The sequence below is a fragment of the Perognathus longimembris genome, chromosome 6 (assembly GCF_023159225.1).
Source record: "Perognathus longimembris pacificus isolate PPM17 chromosome 6, ASM2315922v1, whole genome shotgun sequence".
Lineage (NCBI taxonomy): Eukaryota > Metazoa > Chordata > Mammalia > Rodentia > Heteromyidae > Perognathus > Perognathus longimembris.
In genome coordinates this window covers 11,092,263-11,112,987 of record NC_063166.1, presented here as the reverse complement: position 1 = coordinate 11,112,987, position 20,725 = coordinate 11,092,263, and the positions used below count along the sequence as shown (strand labels likewise).

The window sequence follows — 20,725 nt, the reverse complement described above, 5'->3', positions numbered from 1 at the left end:
TTTACCCATTTTTTTTTCCTTCCCCATTCATTTTATAGGATATGGACAGGTGTTTTTTTGAGTTCAAGTATTTTACACCGGTTTTTCAATAATTTTTCTTCCGGTGGATTTGAAATTTGTACCTCAACTTTGCTTGCTGTAGTAGATTGTCTCATGAAACTTAAAATTTGAGAAAGAACTTTTGTTTTTGTTTTTTTATTTCTTTTGGTCCCAGTGCAATCTGAGAAAGAACTACTCATGTCTAAGGAACCCTCTCGCGTCCCCCCAATGCACGGGGAGGTCAGGGCTCGCCATTCTCCAGGGAACCCTAGCTGCCCCGGGGCTGGGCGAGCTTATTTTACAGTTCCGTTGGATTTTCCGTTTTAGCGCCTCAATAATTGAACGAGGGCCCCCGCGATGCAGAAACTCAGCCAGCAGGCGGGGCAGGAGGGAGGCGGGGCCTGAGGAGTCCTGGGGCGGAGCCTGCGGGGAGGGGGCGGGCTCTGCGGAGTCCCGGGAAGGACTGGGCCCGGCGAGCGCTGGGAGGGGCGGGGCTTGCGTACACCTCGGCCAGCGGGGGACGGAGCCTGGGGACGCCAGGGCGAGGGGAGGCGGGGCGGGGCGGGGCCCCGGGGCGGCCTTCCCGGCGTGCACCGCGCGGGGAGGACTCTTAATGTGAAGCGGCGGGTGACTCAGCCGCGTGGCCGCGCGGCCGGGCGGGGGGGAGGTGGGGGGCGCGCCGCTGCGGCACGGCGGGCCGGGACGGATTCCGGCCGGAGGGCGACGGTGAGTGGCGGGCGCGGCCGCGTGGGGCCGAGGGTCGGGGCGTCTCCCGCGGGCGCGGGCCGGGCCGCGCGCGCGGGCGGAAGGCCGGAGGCGGGTGGAGCGGCGGGGCGCGGGCTGGCGGCCGCGTCCAGGCCGCTGTCGGGCTCCGGCTGGCCGGGCGACGGAACGGGACCCCGCGGCGCTGCGGCTCCTTTTTTTTTTTTTTTTTTCCCCTGGAGATGAAGTGAATTCACTGGAAATGACGCGGCTGGTCGGACTCGCTCCTCACCCCGGCCCGGAACCCAGGGTGTCACCCCTGTGGTGCCAGGTCTCCTGCACCCCCGGGTGGCGCGCTGCTCGTCGGGGCGCTGAGTGCGAAAGGACCGGGGCGAGCCCCCACCGGGCTCTTCCTTGTAAATAAAAGCTTATTTTTAGTAGCGGATAGTGTCTTCAGGCTTGCCAGCCCATTTCTGCGGTGTCAGGAAACCTCTTCTGTTTTGGAAGTTGTGAAAAAAAATTTTTTTCCTGGGTTGAACCACTTATTTTAAAATACGATTCCAGTTAATAAACACGGCTTTGAAAGAACTGCTCGGCCAGCTTGTGAAAATAAACTTCCAAGGCCTTCTACTGTTAACCTTTTAGCTGTTCAGCCTCCTCTTTATCTGCCACCTAGGGAACTGAGTTTGGGGTTTGTTGTTTGTGTCCCTCAAAAACATTTCTGGGATGATCTCCGTTTTGGGTGTGAATCTTGAATCAGACTTGACCTCCGCCCAAAACCACAAGGGAAACAGCATCCTGGGCGTTCTCAATACCAGGTAGCTCATTACTAAGGTAGCAGTCCCCTACCTAGCAGGGAGGAAATTTGATTCTCTGGGTGTGTGGTGACCCCTGAGCCTGCATTTTATATAACTGCTCCCTGGATTTGTTACCGATGAGGGATCCACGGCCCTTTAAGAAATCACCATTGACCTGGGCTGAGAAAATTTCAAAGTGTCCCACTCCCTTGTCCTTTTGTTGGCTTGCTCCTCCTCCCCACCCCTTTCCCTTCGCAGACCCGGGCCAAGAAGCCCTAAGGAGCTCTGACCTCCCCCCCCCCCCCCCCAAGGTGGTGTTAAGAAAGGTAGTGCTTTCTTGAACCCTTGACATCGGGAAGGAAATGACTTTCATACATATCCTGTTATTGCATAAAGATGGCCTTGTATAGGATTCCGCTGTCCTTCCTCCCTGTTGGAGCCATTTTCAGGATCATCAGAGCCTAAGCAGTACCACTAGCCCTGGTCTCCAGGGTCCCGACTTGCTCCCCAGCTGCCATGGCCTTGTGATGCCCATGGCCTTAGGTGCCCAGGTTCTTGGTATGTACCTGTACCAGCACCAGACATCAGTTCTGCCACCCAGGATCCAGGGGGTGCCTGCTTTATGCAAAACACTAGCAGATTGTTTATCAGCTGCACAGATAAGGTCCAGAGTCATATTGCTCTCATGACAGAAATGAGAACTGGATAAGCTTGACTTCTGTTTCTTTGTGCCCCTGCGAACAGGCACTTAGAGATGAAGGTTAAGTTAGGTCGTGTGTTTCAGGGTTTTTCCCTATCATTGGCATCTTTTTTGGCCAGTCCTGGGGCTTAGACTCAGGGCCTGAGCACTGTCCCTGGCTTTTCTTTTGCTCAAGGCTAGCACTCTGCCACTTGAGCCATGGCGCCACTTCTGGCCTTTTCTATATATATGGTGCTGAGGAATCAAACCCAGGGCTTCATATATATGAGGCAAGCACTCTTGCCACTAGGCCATATTCCCAGCCCTGCATCTTTTTTTGATGTCTGGTTTTTCTTACAAGTCAGTCTTTTTTTTTTTGTTGATTCCCAAAATGCTGTGAGTTTCCATCTATCCCTCTAGGCTTCCTGAGTTTTGTGTCTTCCCATGCCTTGGCTAATTGGAATGAAAAGTTTAGACCCAAGCACTGTGGCTGTATACTGGTTGAGGTGATATTATAATAGAAACTGATATGCCAAGCTGGACCCCTGTAATCCTAACTATTCAGGAGGCTGAGATCTGAGTATTGATCGCAGTTTGAAGCCAGCCTGGGCAGGAAAATCTGTGAGACTATCTCCAATTAACCACCAAGAAGCCAGAAGTGGAGTTGTAGCGTGCTTATGCCCTTCCCCCCCAGCCCCCCCCCCCACACACACACACGGTTAGGGAAGTTGTTAGAACACTTGAGTGAATGAGTTGGATGACTCAGGGTCATGGAACTGAACTATGAGGCATAGAGCAGAAGGAACCCTATCACAAATGTATCTAGTACAATGCTCTCATCTTTCAGATAAGGAATCTGAGAGATGAAATGGCAGAGCGAGGACTCCTGGCTTCTAGCCTGCTCTTCCTTTTCACTAAATTGTCCCAAGAAAAAATAACTTCCAAAATGGAAGAGGGCCAGAGATATTAAAAGTAGGTAAAGATTGAGAGACTTCCATAGGAGAAAAAAAGCCATTGTTATCTTACCGAGAAAGTGGAGATTGAAAGAGAGTAAGTTGCAGTCTAATTTATCAAGAAGGGGGTACTGAAGGAATTCTTGAAGCCTGAGAGATAGTAAAAGAATAGGCCATGACTGTCTTGTAAATCCTAAGAGAGGTTATGAACTTGGAACTTGGTTTTTGTTAAAAGAAAGACAAGAGTTAAAGATTAAATTCTGGTGATTTCTAGAGATTATGTGCTTGACCCAAGTTTTGGGATAGAAATAAGGTTGAGCTAGCTTCTAATCTGATTTAATGTACTTATTAACTCCTTATGGGAAATGATATTGTAGAGATTAATACAGTAGAAAGGAAGAAATTTGGTGAAAGGAGATCAAGCCTTCTGTCTGGAGTCCCTACGTTAGACATTGTTAGGTGGTTCTATATAGTCACGAAGTAGTAGAATGAGAGTAAGTGAGGGCTTAATTAGTGTGCATCAGATATGGGACACCATGCTAACTGGTTTTTATATCAATATCATTGCCCCATTTCATTACCTCCATTTTAAGATACAGAGATCAAGATACACTAAGTAAGTGGCTTCTTTTTGCTCAAGGCTAGCACTCTACCACTTGAACCACAGCGCCAGTTCCAGCTTTTTCTATATATGTGGTGCTGAGGAATCGAACCCAGGGCTTCATGTATATGGGGCGAGCACTTTACCACGGGGCCATATTCCCAGCCCTGTCTTCTTTTTGCTCAAGGCTAGCAAACCACTTGAGCCACCGCGCCACTTCTGGCTTTTTTTGTACATGTGGTGCTGAGGAACCAAACCCAGGGCTTCATGTATACAAGGCAAGCACTCTACCACTAGGCCATATTCCCAGCCTCACTTCCAACTTTTTGATGGTTAATTGGAGAAAAAGAGTCTCATGGACTTTTCTGCCCAGAATAGCTTCAAACCCAGATCCTAACCTCCTGAATAGCTAGGATTATAGGTGTGAGCCACCAGTGCCCAGCACCCATGAGTTTCAGTATTGTGTTAATTTTATGTAAGATGCAAAGGATTGTTTCAGACAGATATTAAGTTCTCAGGAAATGCTGGTGCTTATTTGTTCTTAAATACTATAATTGATTCCAATACTGCTATTTAGACTCAGATCAACTTTTTTAAATCATCCTTTTATCTTTTTGAAATATTAGGGCTTTCTAGTAAGTAGATATCAAATATCCCTTTTGTTACCAAAACAGGGAGTCTTAGGTACAGTTGTGGCAGGCATTGGGATGGGTGGGAAGGTCCAGGACGGGAACATGGGATCTGTTCTGATTCTGTGACTGCCGGCCTGCATGTTTATTTCACGGAGAGATGTGTATCCTAGATCTGTCTGTCTCTCTCTGTCTCTGTTGTGAAGGAACGTCAACTTTAATTTTTGCAGCTTTATTACTGTATTACTGTGCCCAGGCTGCCAAAATGAATGACCACCATTGGTGCCTTAGCCAGTGGGAAATAATATTTCTCTCGTAATGCTGGGTAGAAGTTCGGGGTGTGGGCAAGGCTGGTTTCTGGGCCCTCTGTCCTTGGCAGCGAGGTGACCATCCCTCTATGTTGTTATATGTTTGTATCTTCATTTCTTCTCCAGAGGATGCTTGTCATGGGACAGGGCTACCTGCATGACTTCATTTTACCTTCATTGCCTCTCCCAGTGTGGGCTGTTCCGACTTCCTGAGGGTTGGGTCTTGAACATGAACATTGAGGACACCTTTGGCAGTCATGATGTTCACCTGCCTAGGGAACCAGGGATGAATAACCAGTGAAGCCCAGGGTCCTGAGGCTCCAGCCTGCCCTCCCTTTACCTGTGTCCCAGGCCGTGGGTCTGCTTAGGCCGTCGTGTTGCACGTCAGGCCATCCACATTGCCTTGTATCCCTGCTGCCCCACTGGCGCTCCCCTTTAGGAACTCAGTCACCTGCATTCCTGATGCGTCTGTTAAGCCTGTTTCTTCTTTCATCTCGATTGAAAAATGTCAGACTCTCTTATTTGGAAATACATTGTTTTCTATTTCAACTTCTAATTTTTCTCTTAAACGTCACAAGAAGCATTTTAACATTCCAGTGAGTTCAGCTTTTTCTGGTGGTATTCATTCCCTGTATTTAACTGTATTTTTTTTTTGGTCTTTTCTTTTTTGGTACTGGGGATTGAACCCAGGACGCTGCACTTGCTAGGCAAGCGCTTTGCCACTGAGCTACATCCCAGCCCTCATTCCCTGTATTTAAAGATACATTTTCCTTTCTCCACATTCTAAAAGTATACTCAACAACATGACACTTAATAAAACATAATTCTACAGTTAAGGGGGAATAATTAATATTTCCAGTCTTTTCTTTGTGTATTCATATATAGTCTCAACCTGCCTACCAAAAACCCAGCTTGGAAAGCCTTTTCCACTGCTGTAGTTGTTCTGAAACATCTTTCTGTCTTTTTTTTTTTTTTTTTTGGTACTGGGGATCGAACCCAGGATGTTGCACTAGCTAGGCAAGCGCTTTGCCACTGAGCTACATTCTAGCCCCCATCTAAAACATCTTTCTTTTTGTTCTTTTAGTTGGTGAGTTACATGAGCTGATTTTTGAATTGTGTATTATCCTTTTTTATGGATGTGGATGAGATGGTTAGTTCATTTGGGGAGCGTCCTTGGCCCGTCCTGGACACTCTGTGGTCTGGAAAGAGAGTTGGGCAAAGTTCCTGTGTTCTCCCATGAGTGTGATGTTGTTTGTGCCATTTCATTAAAGGTAGGAGAATGTGTTAAAGGCGCCATTTGCCTTCGGAGCTTTCTTTGTGGAATGGTTTAAGTTGTGGAATAAAGTTCTTTGGTACATGAAGGACTTCTCACACTTACTCAGGGCCTGGGCACGCTCCCTGAGCTTTTGTATTCATAGCTAGCGCTCTACCACTGGAGTCACAGCTCCACTTTTAGCTTTGTGGTGGTTAATTGGAAGTAAGACTCTCATGGACTTTTGCTGCTCAGGCTGACTTTGAATCTTGATCTTCAGATCTCAGCCTCCTGAGTAGCTAAGAGTATAGGCACGAGCCACTGGTGCCTGGCCTATTTCTCAGACATTGTCACTTTCATGTGTCAGTTTCAAGGGACCGTGGTGCCTGCAGATGGCTGGTGAGTAGAGGATCTGCTGCCAGAGGCCATGTGGAGATGTGCAGCACAAGCCCAGTAGATGTGGCAGAGGGGCCTGCGGGCAGCTGATCATTCTGCCTGGTTGGGGAGGGCATCGTACGTGGTGGTCACCCTGTGAGCTGTGCATTGGGGTTGGGCTCCTTGGGAAGAGATGGTGTGGTCCCTCTGATAGCCAGTACTGGAAGGTGCGAACGAGAGGTGAAGGAGGAGGACAAGTCAAAGCTTGCTTTGTTCCCAAGTGCTGGGGACTCAACCCAGGTCCTTGAACTTGCTAGACAGGTAACCCTGCCTTTGAGCCGCACCCCCAGATTCCTCTTTTTCTTTTCTTTTCTTTTTTTTTTGCCAGTCCTGGGGCTTATCCTGGGCACTGTCCCTGAGCTCTTCAGCTCAAGGATAGCGCTCTACCACTTGAGCCACAGTGCCACTTCTGGCTTTTTCTGTTATGTGGTACTGAGGAATCGAACCCAGGGCTCCATGCAAGCTAGGCAAGCACTCTACCACTAAGCCACATTCCCAGCTCCTTTTTCTTTTCTTTCTTATATTTTTGATGTTTGTTACAAGACTGATTTTTGAAACAAGCAGATTTTCTTTAAACCGTTGGACTCTGCCACCCTTTGTGTTTAGGTGTGTACGCACACCTAATTATTGCTTGCAGTTAATGTGTAGATGGGTCACGTACGGATTGTCCCTGCAGCATGGCCGCCACGCCCACATGACCTAGGGGGCCTCAGGGCGCCCCGCTGCCCCCTCCCAGCGCACCATCACTGCAGGGCTCCCTTGCCGCTTTCTCCTGAGAACCAGAATGCCAGCTCATCGCCCTCTGCCATGGCCTTGCATGGTGGCAGACGCCTGTGTGGGGAGTTCTGAATCCTACGTCTTCCTGCCTTCCAGGACTGCGCGGGCCAGCGGCTGAGGATGAGCGCTCACCAGGGCAGTAGCGGAGACAGGTCACTGGGGCCAGAGGCCTCCTGCCTCGTGGAAGACACGGTAACGACCGCTCAGGAAAAACAAGCAGCCAGCCTGGCTTCGGCCAGCCTTCATCACCTTGCCTATCCCCTGGGCTCCCGGAATGACGGTCAGTGGCGAGCTCCTTCATTTACGGGTCTTTCTCTTGAGGATCGATTCTGCCTAGAAGGCACCAACATTCTTTTTTTTAGAAAAATAATATTGTTATCTTATTATAAAGGTAATATGGTACCATTTCATTTTGGACAGTGTCACCCCTTAGCACCATTTTTTTTTTTTTGTCTGTTGTGGGGCTTGAACTCTGGGCCTGGGCACTGTCCCTGAGCTCCTCAGCTAGAGGATAGTGCTCTACCTCTCGATAGTGCTCTACCTCTTGAGCCACAGCGTCACTTCCGGTTTTTTGGTGGTTATTTGGAGAGAAGAGTCTCCTGGAGTTTCCTGCCCAGCTGGCTTCGAACCTCTATCCTCAAATCTCAGCCTCCTGAGTAGCTAGGATTACAGGAATGAGCCAGGAATGAGCCACCTATGCTTAGCTGAGTTCTGCTTTTTCCTGATCTAGAAGACAGGGTTATTAACAGTCTTCCTTCCTGGCAAGGCTGGTAGATTGACCTAATGGTGTAAAAGCTTCTGGCAAAATGTGGCACTCTTTTTAACAAGATTTTTTTTTTCCAGTCCTGAGCCTTGAACTCAGGGTCTGAGCACTGTCCCTGGCTTCTTTTTGCTCAAGGCTAGCACTCTGCCACTTGAGCCACAGCACCACCTCTGGTCTTTTCTATATATGTGATGCTGGGGAATTGAACCCAGGGCTTCATGTATACGAGTTAAGCACTCTTGCCACTAGGCCATGTTCCCAACCCCTTAACAAGATTTTTTAAAACTTTAACTTTTACAAAGTGAATACGTGCATCACAAGACGCAGGAGAACACAGAAGCCGGGAGCAACACCATCCACAAGCACAAGGCTTGGTTGCACATTAAACCATGCGTGCTTCTACACAACACTGCAGTGTGATTAATCCTGTGCAAGATGCACATGTCAGTGCATTCTCAGTAGTCACCAATGCAAAGTCCACAAGCTACACAAGTATTTCATAACCATCAATATGCTGCACAAAACAATTTCTAGGAAAAAATTTAGTCTTCCTTTTTTAGGGACAAAAATGTCCTAGAAAACAAAAAATGGCAACATACCCTGAACTAAATGTCACATAGAAATACATTGAAGACCCCCACATTCCCTAGTGCCCAGCTGAAAGGGAGACAAAGCAACAGAGGACTCAGTGACAGCACTGCAGAATTTGTTTTCAGATGGAAACTGAAAATACCATTAGCAAGAGTGTGTGTTCTGCCCAGTGACTTGAGGCATTCCTTTAGTACAGCCAGAAGATGGACAGGCACCAGCAGCTACTGTACACATGTGCAAGCATGTGTAGCACACACCTACATAGCTTACACCTGCATTCATCTGTGCTTCCTCTGCCACTAATGAACAAGTCTCGATTCTCACAGAGTAGCTTAACAATGCCATGTCCAATATGGGTCTTTTCTGTCAGTTACAGTGAACATTTCCAAGTTCCTTTGTAAGGATTTTACGTGGTGCCCAAGATCTGGGATGGCCCCTGTGGCCGCATGTGGTGCTGCCTGGTTTGCTAAGTCAGATTTGACATCCAGCCCTTGTCTTGCTGCAGTGACAGCAAACTGCAAAGCGCCAGGTTAACCTACCTGGCTCGGGATCAGTTCCGTTCACCTGCTCCATTGTTGGTGAAATCAAGCATCTGAAGGAACTGAACTAGTAGCTCAGGCACCTGCTTCATTTTTAACAAAGCACTCCAAAGGTTCCAGGCCAGCCTGTGCCATGGAGGGCAGTGACCCTGCGACTTTGGAGGGACTGCTGTGCCTCCCCATAATCTTTTAAAGTGTGGCATTTCTGCTCACTTTCATCCTATGAAGCAAAGAGGTCAGATGGGTCCCTAGTTTGGGTCCCTAGTTTGTGGCGTGCAGTGGCGGCAGGCTTTGTCCGTGGTGAACACCTAGACATCTGCCTTTCATGATGTTTTGAAGAAGACCGGAAGTGCCTTGAGTCACGTGACTTGCTTGTGTGCTCTCGTAGACCTCGCCCTTGACTTCACCCCGCAGCCCATCGGCCTCCCGTTTGCCCACATGATGCCTGAGGACATCAAAGGCTCCTGCTTCCCGAGTGGGAGCAAGTGGAGCCACGAGTCCTTCGCTGCCGTGGAAAGGCTTGGAACTAGTAACTCTCATGCCCAGGCGCCAGAGAAGGTGACCCTGCTGGTGGATGGCACCCGTTTCGTGGTGAACCCACAGATTTTCACTGCTCACCCGGACACCATGCTGGGAAGGTAACGGCAGGCACTTCCTTCCAAGTTCAAGTCCATGCTGTTCAGCTTGCATGGCTGTGACGTGAAGTCCTTGCCCTCCCACCTTCCTATGTGTGTGCAAAAGGCAGGGCAAGGTGGGGAAAGCTTGTTCGTGCAGGGATGGGGCATTCCCAGCCCCAAGGAGTAATAGCAAGGTGGAGCCGTGGGAGATGCAGGTCAGTGCTCCCTAGCACAGTGATTGGGTGGGGCTGAGCAGGTGGGGAGGGCGGCGCCTTGCACACGCTGATCCTGGGCCGGGGTGTGGGATGTGGTCTCCTCCCTATGCCCCTGACTTGGGAGCTTAGCATGAAATCCAAGTGCTGACCAGCCATGCTGCCTGCCACCATTTCAGCTGGGCCTGAAAGGCCACTTGAGAAGGGAGGCACAGGCCGCCTTCAGTTATACCTGGACACCAGGTGGCGAGGTGCAGCTCCCGACGGGAGTATTCCAGGGGGGCTCAGGAAAGGCAGAAGGAGAGCAGCCCGCCCTGAGCCGTGGGGGTTCTGGAGCTGTGTTCCGACGCTGCTTTGTCCTGTAGGCGCTGGGCCCTGGGGCTGTGGGCTGAGGTGAGAAAGGGCGAGCGGCATGGGTGCAGTCTGCTGCCTGGTATCTTTCAGGATGTTTGGACCGGGAAGAGAGTACAACTTCACGAGGCCCAACGAGAAGGGAGAGTATGAGATTGCAGAAGGGATCAGCGCCACTGTGTTCCGCACGGTGCTGGTATGCACGGCTTTACCTCCTTCCCCTTCGGAATTCCATCAGCCGCGTTACCCACTGGTGTCTGCATTCCTGTTACGTGAGCTCAGTCAGTCATCGGCTTCTTCGCTGGGGGGTGATTGAGACTGCAGGCAGGCAGCTATCACTGGAGCAGAATCAGGAATGAGCAGGCAGGAAGCCATGCCCACCATGTTCTTGGCTACATTAGCATTTCTTCCCAATCCATTTGCAGGATTATTACAAAACTGGCATCATCAACTGTCCGGATGGCATCTCTATCCCAGACCTCAGAGACACGTGCGACTATCTGTGCATCAACTTTGACTTCAACACCATCCGATGTCAGGATCTGAGTAAGTGTGGAGTCGCTATGCCTCCCAGGGCACTCAAACTGTGCACTCACTGAAGCCTGGAAGTCCTCTAACAAGAACAGTAGTAAAAAGCCAGTTCCACTGCCTAGTTAGAATGAATAATTTAAAACTTATTTTATAAAAATACCAGCACACACTGGCAGAATAGCTTTACATTTTTTTTTTTGTCAGTTCCTGGGACTTGAACTCAGGGCCTGGGCACTGTCCCTGACCTTCTTTTTTTTTTTTTTTTTTTTTTGGCCAGTCCTGGGCCTTGGACTCAGGGCCTGAGCACTATCCCTGGCTTCTTCCCGCTCAAGGCTGCTAGCACTCTGCCTCTTGAGCCACAGCGCCGCTTCTGGCCATTTTCTGTATATGTGGTGCTGGGGAATCGAACCTAGGGCCTCGTGTATCCAAGGCAGGCACTCTTGCCACTAGGCTATATCCCCAGCCCCCCCTGACCTTCTTTTGCTCAAGGCTAGCACTCTACCACTTGAGCCACAGTGCCACTTCCAGCCTTTTCTATATGTGGTGGTGAGGAATCGAACCTAGGGCTTCATGTATGCGAGGCTATATTCCCAGCCCTCAATGTTATTAATTTTGTGCTTGCTTAGCTCTTTAAAAAGGTGTAATTGCTCAAAACTATTAACAAAACAGGTGCCAGTGCCTCATGCCTGTAATCCTAGCTACTCAGGCTGAGATCTGAGGATCAAGGTTCAAAGCGAGCCTGGGCAGACAAATCTGTGAGACTCCAATTAAACCATCGGACAGCTAGAAGTGGAGCTCAAGTAGTAGAGCTCTAGCCTTGAGTGGAAAGGCTGAGCACAGAGCATGAGGCCCTGAGTGCAAGCCCCAGTGCCAGCTTAGCCCTGAGAGATGAGTGCAGATGTCATGTAACAAAGGAGACTAGTTGCTGTGCATTAATCCGTAAACCCAGCGTGGGAACACAGACCAGCTCGAAACACCATGCGTGCCTTGCGCTCTTGTCCTGACCCAGGCCGCCTGAGTCACTGCGCTTCCCTGCAGTGCGCACGGAGGTCTCTACTGCGTCTGATACACACCTAGAGAAAGCCCTTGGGGTCCAGGATGTCGCATTGCATGCTGTAAATTGCACCCCTCCTGTAGAGATGATGTTTAGGGTCTGACACTGAGCATGTAACAGAACCTCAGCTGATGGTTACACTTGATAGAGCCGGAGCATGGCAGGACAGGAACTGTTTTCCATGTCAGCTCAGGACAACTCAGCAGCGCAGAGCCTCCCTTCTTCTCTTGCACATGTTGGTGCTGACAGCTGTGAGCCCGTCTTGCCACACGCAGATACGCATGCTCAGCTGCCTTCTCCTCAGGTGCTTTGCTGCACGAGCTGTCCAACGACGGGGCCCACAAGCAGTTCGACCACTACCTCGAAGAGCTGATTGTGCCCATCATGGTGGGCTGTGCCAAGAAAGGGGAGCGAGAGTGCCACATTGTCGTGCTCACCGACGAGGACTCGGTGGACTGGGATGAAGACCACCCCCCACCCATGGGAGAAGAGTATTCGCAAAGTAAGACGCGAACGCTGTCCAGACACAGACACACGTGGTGGCAAAGGCCTGTCAAGCCTGTGGTCATCCAGGGAGAAGGCTTTTGTTTTTGTTTTTAATTTTTTTAATTGGGTTTAAATTACTACATATATTTCACAGTACACATTTTAACTTTCACACTGATGAAAATTTTCATTCTACTCTACATAGCTTGCAAAGTCTATGGACTTTAACCATAAAATCATTTCCTCCATTTCGGGCAATATGTCCATTACTTTCCTTTTGTTTAGTTAAACATCTGTTCCCTTCTTCCCATTCCTACCCATGAATTGCTTAGTTTACTTTCATCAGTCTCCAGTGTAGCTGATGGCCCCCTCTGCTATATTATTGTTATTGTTATTATTATTTTCACACACTTTCCACTCATTCTGTGTCCTCTTTTCTTTCTACTGTATTTTGGTATCTTGAGACCTGTTAGTTCCCTCTCTTTGCATTTTAATTCTAACACCTGCATTATCAGGGAGACATATGCCGTTTCTCTCTGTGTTCATGGCTTGTCTCACTCAGCATGATGTGTTCGAGTTTCATCCATTTTCCAGCAAATGCCATTATTTTGTCCTTTCTAATGGCAGTGTAAAATTCCATTGCATATAGGTACGACATTATTTTAATCCATTCATCTGTAGAGGGGCATCTGGGTTATTTGCAAATCTTGGCTATTGTGAATAGTGCAGCAATGAACATGGAAGTGCAGGTATCCTTATTGTATCCTGGTTTCTGTTGCTCAGGGTAGATGCTGAGGAGTGGTATGGCTGGGTCATTGGGTATGTCTGTGTTGCGTTTTTTGAAGAACCTCCAGTCTGCTTTCCAGAGTGGTTGTACTAGTTTATATTCCCACCAGCAGTGCAGTAGGGCTCCTCTTTCTCCACATCCCGCCAGCATTTGTTGTTGTCTTAATTCAGAATATAGGCCATTCTTACTGGGGCAAGGTGGTATGTATCTCAGTGTTGTTTTTATTTGTATTTTCTTTCTTTTTTTTTTGCCAGTCCTGGGCCTTAGACTCAGGGCCTGAGCATTTCTTTTTGCTCAAGGCTAGCACTCTGCCACTTGAGCCACAGCGTCACTTCTGGCCGTTATCTATATATGTGGTGCTGGGGAATCGAACCCAGGGCTTCATGTATAGGAGGCAATCACTCTTGCCAATAGGCCATATTCCCAGCCCTATTTGTATTTTACTATCAGGAATGGTGAACATTTCCTCATGTGTTTCTTTGCCATTTTTATTTCTTCCTCTGAGAAGTGTCTATTTAGTTCCTTTGCCCATTTAGTGACTGGTTCATTAGGCTTGGAAGGGGGTTAGTTTCTTGAGCTCTCTGTAGATGATGGATATTAGGCCTTTGTTGCCTTGCTGGGAATGTCTTTTCCCAATTGGTTGGCTGTCTTTCTAGTTTAGTAGTCTTTAGCTGTGCAGGAACTTTTTATTTTAATATAGTCCCATTTGTTGAGTCTCTCCCCTATCTGTTGTGCCCCTGGGACCCTGGTCAGGAAGTTCCTGCCCAGGAAGTTCCTGCCCAGGTCTATAAGTTCTAGTGTCTCTCCTACTCTGTCCTGCAGTAGTATCAGAGTTTCAGGTCTGACATTGAGATCCTTAATCCATTTGGAGTTGATCTTAGTGTTTGGTGACAAGCTGGGGTCCATTTTTAGTTTTCTGCATATGGCCACCCAATTTTCCCAGCACCAATAGTTGAAGAAACTATGCCTTTTCCATTGTATGTCTTTGGCTCCGTTGTCAAAAATCAGTTGACTGTAGGTATGTGGTTTTATTTTTGGGTCTTCCAATCTATTCCATTGGTCTTCAGGTCTATTTTTGTTCTGATACCAAGCTGTTTTTGTTATTATGGCTCTGTAGTAGAGCTTGAAATCTGGAATTGTGATGCCTCCTCCATTGCCTATTTTGCCTAGAATTGCTTAGGTTATTCTAGGTCTTTTGTTCCATATGAATTTTTGGATTGTTTTCTCTAATTCAGTGAAGAGGGTCATTGGGATTTTGATGGGGGTTGCGTTGAATTTGTATATCGTTTTTGACAGTATGGCCATTTTTACAGTATTGATTCTGCCTATCCATGAGCAAGGAATGTCTTTCCATTTCCTGGTGTCCTCTCTGGTTTCTCTCTTTAAATTTTTATAGTTTTAATTAAACAGGTCCTTTACACCTTTGGTTAGGTTAATTCCTGGATATTTTATTCTTTTTGAGGTTACTGCAAATGAGGTTGTTTTCATGATTTCCCTTTCCGTTTGTACACTGTTGGCATACAGAAAGGCTACTGATGTTTGTGGATTTAATTTCGTATCCGGCTACTTTGCTGAATTGATTTATTATTTCTAGGAGTTTGGGAATGGAGTTTTGGGAGTCATTCAAGTATAAGGTCATGTCACCTGCAAAGAGGGATATCTTCATTTCTTCTTTCCCTATGTGAATCACTTAAATGTCCTTTTCTTGCCTTATTGCTCTGGTTGAGGATTCCAGAACCATGATGAAGAGCAATGGAGAGAGTGGGCATCCTTATCTTGCTCCTGATTTTACAGGAAATGCTTTAGCTTTTTCCCCACTTAGTATAATATTAGCTGTTGGTCTGTCAAATACAGCCTTTATTGTTTTAAAGAATGTTCCTTTTATTCCCATTTTCTCCAGAGCTTTTAACATGAGTGAGTGTTGTATTCTGTTGGAGGCTTTTTCAGCATCGACTGAGATAACCATGTGGTTCTTGACGTTGGCTCTGTTGATATGATGAATCACATTTATTGATTTCTTATGTTAAAGCAGCCTTGCATCTGTGGAATGAAGCCTACTTGGTCAGAATGGATGATTTTTAAAAATTCGTTTCTGGATTCTGCTGGCTAATATTTTATTGAGTTTTGTATCTGAGACACGGATATTTTTCGCAAAATAAAACCACTGCACAGAGCAGCAGTGAGATCCCAGAATGAATACGGGCATGCCCTGCACGGGGAGCCCCTCGCGCTGCAGGGCAGCCCGTGCTGCAGCTCTCCCTCACCTACGTGCTGACGCCGCAGAACCCACTGCGCAGCCTCCCCTCTCTGCATTCATTAGTGAGTTAGTAGCAACTCAAAGATTAGTACAAAAGAATATACATTTAAAAAGTCCTGTTCCACCCCTGCCCACCTACTGTCTGTTTCTTTTATATCTTTCTAATATCTCAAGTACACATTAATAGCTGAATCAATTTGTTTTTCAAATGATACCATATTCTGTGGACTATTCTGTGTCCTGCCTTCCATGAGAAGCAACACTTTTTATGGCTGCATAGTATTTGATTGTATCAATGTTTCGTAATTGATTTGTCTAGCAATTGTTGGACATTTAATCTGTAAGTTGTAATGTGCAGTGATTATTGTTTTATTTTATGTTTAAAATTGTTTTGTTGATCTTGGGGCTTGAACTCTTGGCCTGAGTACTGTCCCTGAGCTCTTTAGCTCAAGCCTAGCACTCTACCACTGGAGTCACGGTGTCACTTCTGGGTTTCTGGTGGTTAATTGGAGATAAGAGTCTCATGGCCTTTTCTGCCTGGGCTGGCGTTGAACGGTGATCCTCAGACCTCAGCCTCCTGAGAGTAGCGAGGATTTATAGGTGTGAGCCACCAGCACCTGGATCAGGCAGGTCACATATATCTTTGTGTGAGTGTGCGGGTTCTAGAGCTTGAGCTTGGAGGGTGCTGTTCCCGTTTGTGCTCAAGGCTAGCACTCTACCACTTGAGCCACACCTCCAGTTCTGGCCTTTTGGTCAGGGACTTTCCTGCCTAGGCTGTCTTTGAAATGTGATTCTCAGCTCAGCCTCCTGAATAGCTAGGATTACAGGCGTGAGCCACAGGCGTGAGCCACTGGTGCCTAGCTCCAGCCATTTTTTTTTTTAAACATTTAATCTTTGACCCATGCAGATCCTTTTGCTGCCAGTGGTTAGCACGCTTTGATCTCCTTTTACAGTTGCCTCTGCCTAACCGCAGGTTCTGTATCTGTGCTTTTCTTTCAGTTCTTTATAGCTCTAAGCTCTACAGGTTCTTCAAGTATATTGAGAATCGAGATGTTGCTAAAACAGTATTAAAGGAACGGGGCCTGAAAAACATTCGCATTGGGATTGAAGGTAAGAGAGCCTGCCTCCCGGCGAGTGCTCAGGCCGCCCAGCTGGGGAGCATGGCGGATCTGGCTTCCAGAGAGCACGCGTGAATGCTACAGTGCTGCTCCCGGGAAGCCGTCCGTCCTCGGGCTGCTCTCCGCTTCTTTCCATCTCCCTCGTTTGAAATGCTTTACAGCTGAAAATAAATGTTTTATGGCAGGCACCAGAATAGGCTTGGCTTCCTACCCCGGGGACTAGAGCAGGGAGGCGGCGGGGGGGGGGGGGGCCTCACCTGTGGGGAGAGTGGCTTTACCAGAGCTGCAGGAGGTATTTCTGTGGTGTGGAAAAGTCTTGACAAAAGCAGCTCGGGCATGACTGACTGGGGACGAGCGAGCCGGGCTGTAAGTGCTGTGCACAGTGGCTCCCCGCAGTGTTGCCCTGAGCGCCAGGCCCCTGGGCCTGTGGCTTCTGTACTGTGCTGCTCGCACACGCTCCTCAGACCTGGTCAGAAGAGACGCTTGAGGCCATTTATCCAGAGGCTTTCCTAGGTGCCCTTCCCAGAGCAGCCCAGCCCACAGCAGGGCCCGGGCCCCCGCCTGCCTGCCGCCGGTGCCCGCCCCGACGGCTGCTCCGGTTCGGAATGCTCCGTCTCCACGAGGCAGCCTTGGAATCTTTGGGACGCTTCCTCTCTCTCCTCACACAAACGCTCCACAGCTCCCTAGCCGACTAAGCGAGCGATGCCGCCGCCAGGGCGGCAGCGCATGGCTCTTGAAATGCCATCAAAAGGGACAGAGTTGTTCGTCACTTGCCTAGATCGGTTCCTTCTGAGGACCAAGTCCCGCAGCCCGGACGAGTCCCTTCCACGGGAGTCCCTGCCCACGCTCCCTGCTCTTGGATCCGGGAGGAGGGAGACAACATGGATGCCAAAGCGAGCTCTTTGCCAGAATGTTGAGAGCGGCCATTTTCTCTGTTTCAGGTTACCCTACCTGTAAAGAGAAAATTAAGAGACGCCCTGGGGGCCGGTCTGAAGTCATCTACAATTACGTGCAGCGCCCCTTCATCCAGATGTCGTGGGAAAAGGAAGAAGGGAAGAGTCGCCACGTGGATTTCCAGTGTGTTCGAAGCAAATCCCTCACTAACTTGGCAGCTGCTGGAGAGGGCGTCCTAGAGGACCAGGAGCGCCTAATGCACCACCCACCCCAGGTGGACGAACTTGACCGGCTAAATGCCCCACTTGCTCAGATGGCTTCTAACGACTCTCAAGATTAGGGTCCGCAGGGTCACCGTGCCGCCTGGAGCTCTTGGCTGGGATACCCGGCCGGGACTCCCCATCCTCCCCGAGGTCCTCCCGCCCTGAGTCCTTCCCCAATGGCCAACACGTATCCTGCCCAGTAAGTCTGTGCCTCCAGCAGGGGTGAAGCAGCTTGCTGGAAACTGGGCTCCCCGCGTCGCCGCAGTCCTGGTAACTTGGATATTTGGGGTCTGGTGCTGCTCACTGAGCGTCTGGAACTCAAGCAGGAAAGGGTGTCCAGTCTCCCATGGCCTCGCACTGAGCAAAGCTGTCCTTGTCCTTTACACTCTATGTTTTGTTTTGTTTAATATCAGGCAAATTGCTTAGTAGCAAAGGGACCAAACCTGAAGGGAGACCCTGGCTGTGTTCTCGGGCAGGCAGAGCGGCGGGCTCGGGGGGGCAGGCCGCGCTTGGCGCCTCTGCTCCTGGCGGGCAGCTGAGAAGCAGGCACTCGCTGGAATGTCCTTCCCGGGTTCAGGGCGCCCCAGGAAAGGCTAAGAGCTTAAGTTCAGCTTTGTGTCTCCTCAACGCGTGCACAATCCACCACCATGCACGACAGGCTCTTTGGCAGGGAGAAGGACATGACATGGCTGGCGGAACTGTTTCGGCTGGGAAATGTACGGCCCCACCTAGAGCAAGTGGTGGCTCATCCAGAAGGAACTTGGGCTCTCGGGGACGAGCCGCTCCTGCTTCAGGCCTGGTGGTCATCTTTTATTGTAGCTTTTTTTTTTCTTCACAGTTGAGGACGGAGCCCGGGGCCTCGCACTCGCCGGGCTAGTGCTCCTCCACCGAGCTCAGTCCCCAGCCGCAGGCCATTTGGGTTCTCCGGGCGGGGACTTGGCCTGAAGCTGGGTCTTCACCAGGGGCAGCGCCCTGCTGCAGGCCTCCCGGGAGACCTGAGAGAGGACGCCATCCCCAGCTCCCCAAGGTGCTGGCATCCTAGGGAGCTTGGTGCTCCAGGCACGGGGTGACGTTGGGTGGGAAGTGCCGCCCGCCCGCTTCCTGGGGCAGCAGTAGGTCGTATACAGGGTTAGGAGAATGATCCTGATGTCATCTCCATAGAGGGCCAGGTGAGGGCACGGCAGGCCCGTCTGTCAGCTGCTACAGTGCGTGGCGCCTGACGAGCCAGGGCACTCGTGGCCCACGGTCCTCTGGCCTTTTCTCATTAACAGCAGGTTAACCTGAGCATCCAGAGCTCCACCCAAGTGTTTTGGGCTTGGTCATTTCCCTTTATGGTGGAAACCGACCTCCAGTCATCATCCCTGTGTTTACTCATCAGACCGAGCATAGTTTCAAACTCCTTAAGGAAAGACAAGGACTAACTGTGGTGTGTGGGTGTGGCTTTTATTATTATTATTTCCTCCCCTGGTGCTAAGGATGGAACCCAAAGCCTTGTGCATGCTAGGCGAGCGCCCTACCACTGCATAAACTCCATTCCCCTAAGACACTGACTTGCTGACTGCCGTAGTCAGTTCCTGTCAGTAAAGGCAGGTGTTCTTCCCAGGCTTGAAGAACAAGAGCGTTGTTGATGGTGGTGGCCGCGCCCCACCCTCATCCCCAGCGCTGAGAATGGAAGCTGGGCTCCTGCCTGCCCAGCCACACCTCGTTGAGCAGCCTGGAGCAAGCCCTCGCCCGAGCCAGTGTCCGCACTCCCAGTCCCAAGTGGGCGGGATTAAGCCTTCCCTTGCCTTATTTTCCTGATAATCTGTTTGCATCAATTTGCAAGGCTGTGGCCCGGGTTAAAGTTAGGGTCAGGACTGTGAAATGGCTCGTAATTGGGGTCCAGTTTGTCCTCAACCTTTCCAGCCCCACATTCATACCTACTAGCAGTTGAGCAGCCAGATTGTTGCTTATTGTGCTTCCCCTGCTCATCCGGACTAAACGCCACTACCAAGGAAAGCTCAATTCCCTGCTGTTCATGTACCACTGATAGCGGCTCGTGTGCGTCCTCAGATCACGTGGAAACAAACTAACAGTAGAGTTTCAAGTGTAGCTTAGGTACAAAGACGCAGAAGCATGGCATGTAGCTGACGCTGTTCTGTGTAACTGTCATTGAATCATTGCTTTTAAGAATAAGATCTTTTCCCCAAAAATTAATTATGCTTCTGGCCTCAACCCATGGGGTTTGGGTAAGTGGCAGTCTGTGCAGATCAATCGGTGTTACTGGGTGGTGGTGACTAAAGGAAGATCGGGGCTACATACACGTTCTTGCTGGAGAGGCTTCTGCACTGTCACTTGCTGGTTCTCAGCTGAGTGACATCTCCCCATGGCAGGGCTGGGGTGCCCCTCCCCTCCAGTCAGCTACTGGCCACAGTCAAGAGGATTTCGTCTTAATAAAAAGGTGGAACACTGGTTTGGTGCCTGATACATAGTGAGCCAGGCTGTTTATACGGAAGCATTTTTGTAAGAATGTTACTTTACCGAGCATCTCATCCGGCCAAGATGAACCTGAGCATTTGCAGCTTGGCTGATGAGCAGACATTTGCTATTGAGTTGGCGAGAGAAGGGGGCACACATTAGTTTGCATTAGATCACTTGTGTTTTTTGGGACAGAAGGTATGGAAGAGATGAGCGCGGGGCGCAGCAGCCAGCATTCCGCAATCCAGCCACCGTGCCAGGTCTGGGGAGATGGTGACAGGCAGGCGGGGATGAGCTGACAGGGGGTGGCCCACAGCCTGTTGCGAAAACACATCAGAGCACAGACTCAGACTGCCATGGTTTCCAGCAGCGCGTCCAGTGCCACCTCTTGCCGTCATTGTGAACTCCACCGTGGCCTTCGCCAGGGAGCTCGGAAGCCCGCCGCCCTCGCGGGCCGGGGAGCCATGTTGCATTCTGGTTGGGAGGCTCACTTTCTCCTAAAGGCAAAATGCTTGTGGGTTTCACCTTTTCATTTTGTATTTACTTTTAAGATTGCACTTGTTCACCTACCAGTGTTTACAAAAATCTCATATTTGGGATGCTTTTTCTATCTAATAAAATATTATCATTTGT

The 20,725-nt window shown here is 49.5% G+C and overlaps 2 protein-coding genes across 2 annotated transcripts in view; one reads left to right on the top strand and one right to left on the bottom strand.

Moving 5' to 3' along the window:
- The window catches only part of Pxt1 (peroxisomal testis enriched protein 1), a 15,716-nt gene extending 10,515 nt beyond the window's left edge, over nt 1-5,201 (bottom strand). The window contains exons 1-2 of the mRNA XM_048349208.1: nt 5,092-5,201; nt 4,881-4,980 (exon numbers count right to left, since the gene is read on the bottom strand). Coding sequence (XP_048205165.1) covers nt 4,881-4,980; nt 5,092-5,201 — 210 coding nt within the window. The remainder of the gene's footprint in view (nt 1-4,880; nt 4,981-5,091) is intronic.
- Kctd20 (potassium channel tetramerization domain containing 20) lies at nt 713-20,725 on the top strand. Its single transcript, XM_048347860.1, has 8 exons — nt 713-765; nt 7,269-7,452; nt 9,454-9,703; nt 10,339-10,441; nt 10,671-10,791; nt 12,135-12,332; nt 16,360-16,470; nt 17,420-20,725. Exons 2-8 carry the CDS (start codon nt 7,293-7,295, stop codon nt 17,710-17,712), a joined length of 1,236 nt encoding a protein of 411 aa, XP_048203817.1. The 5' UTR covers nt 713-765; nt 7,269-7,292; the 3' UTR covers nt 17,713-20,725.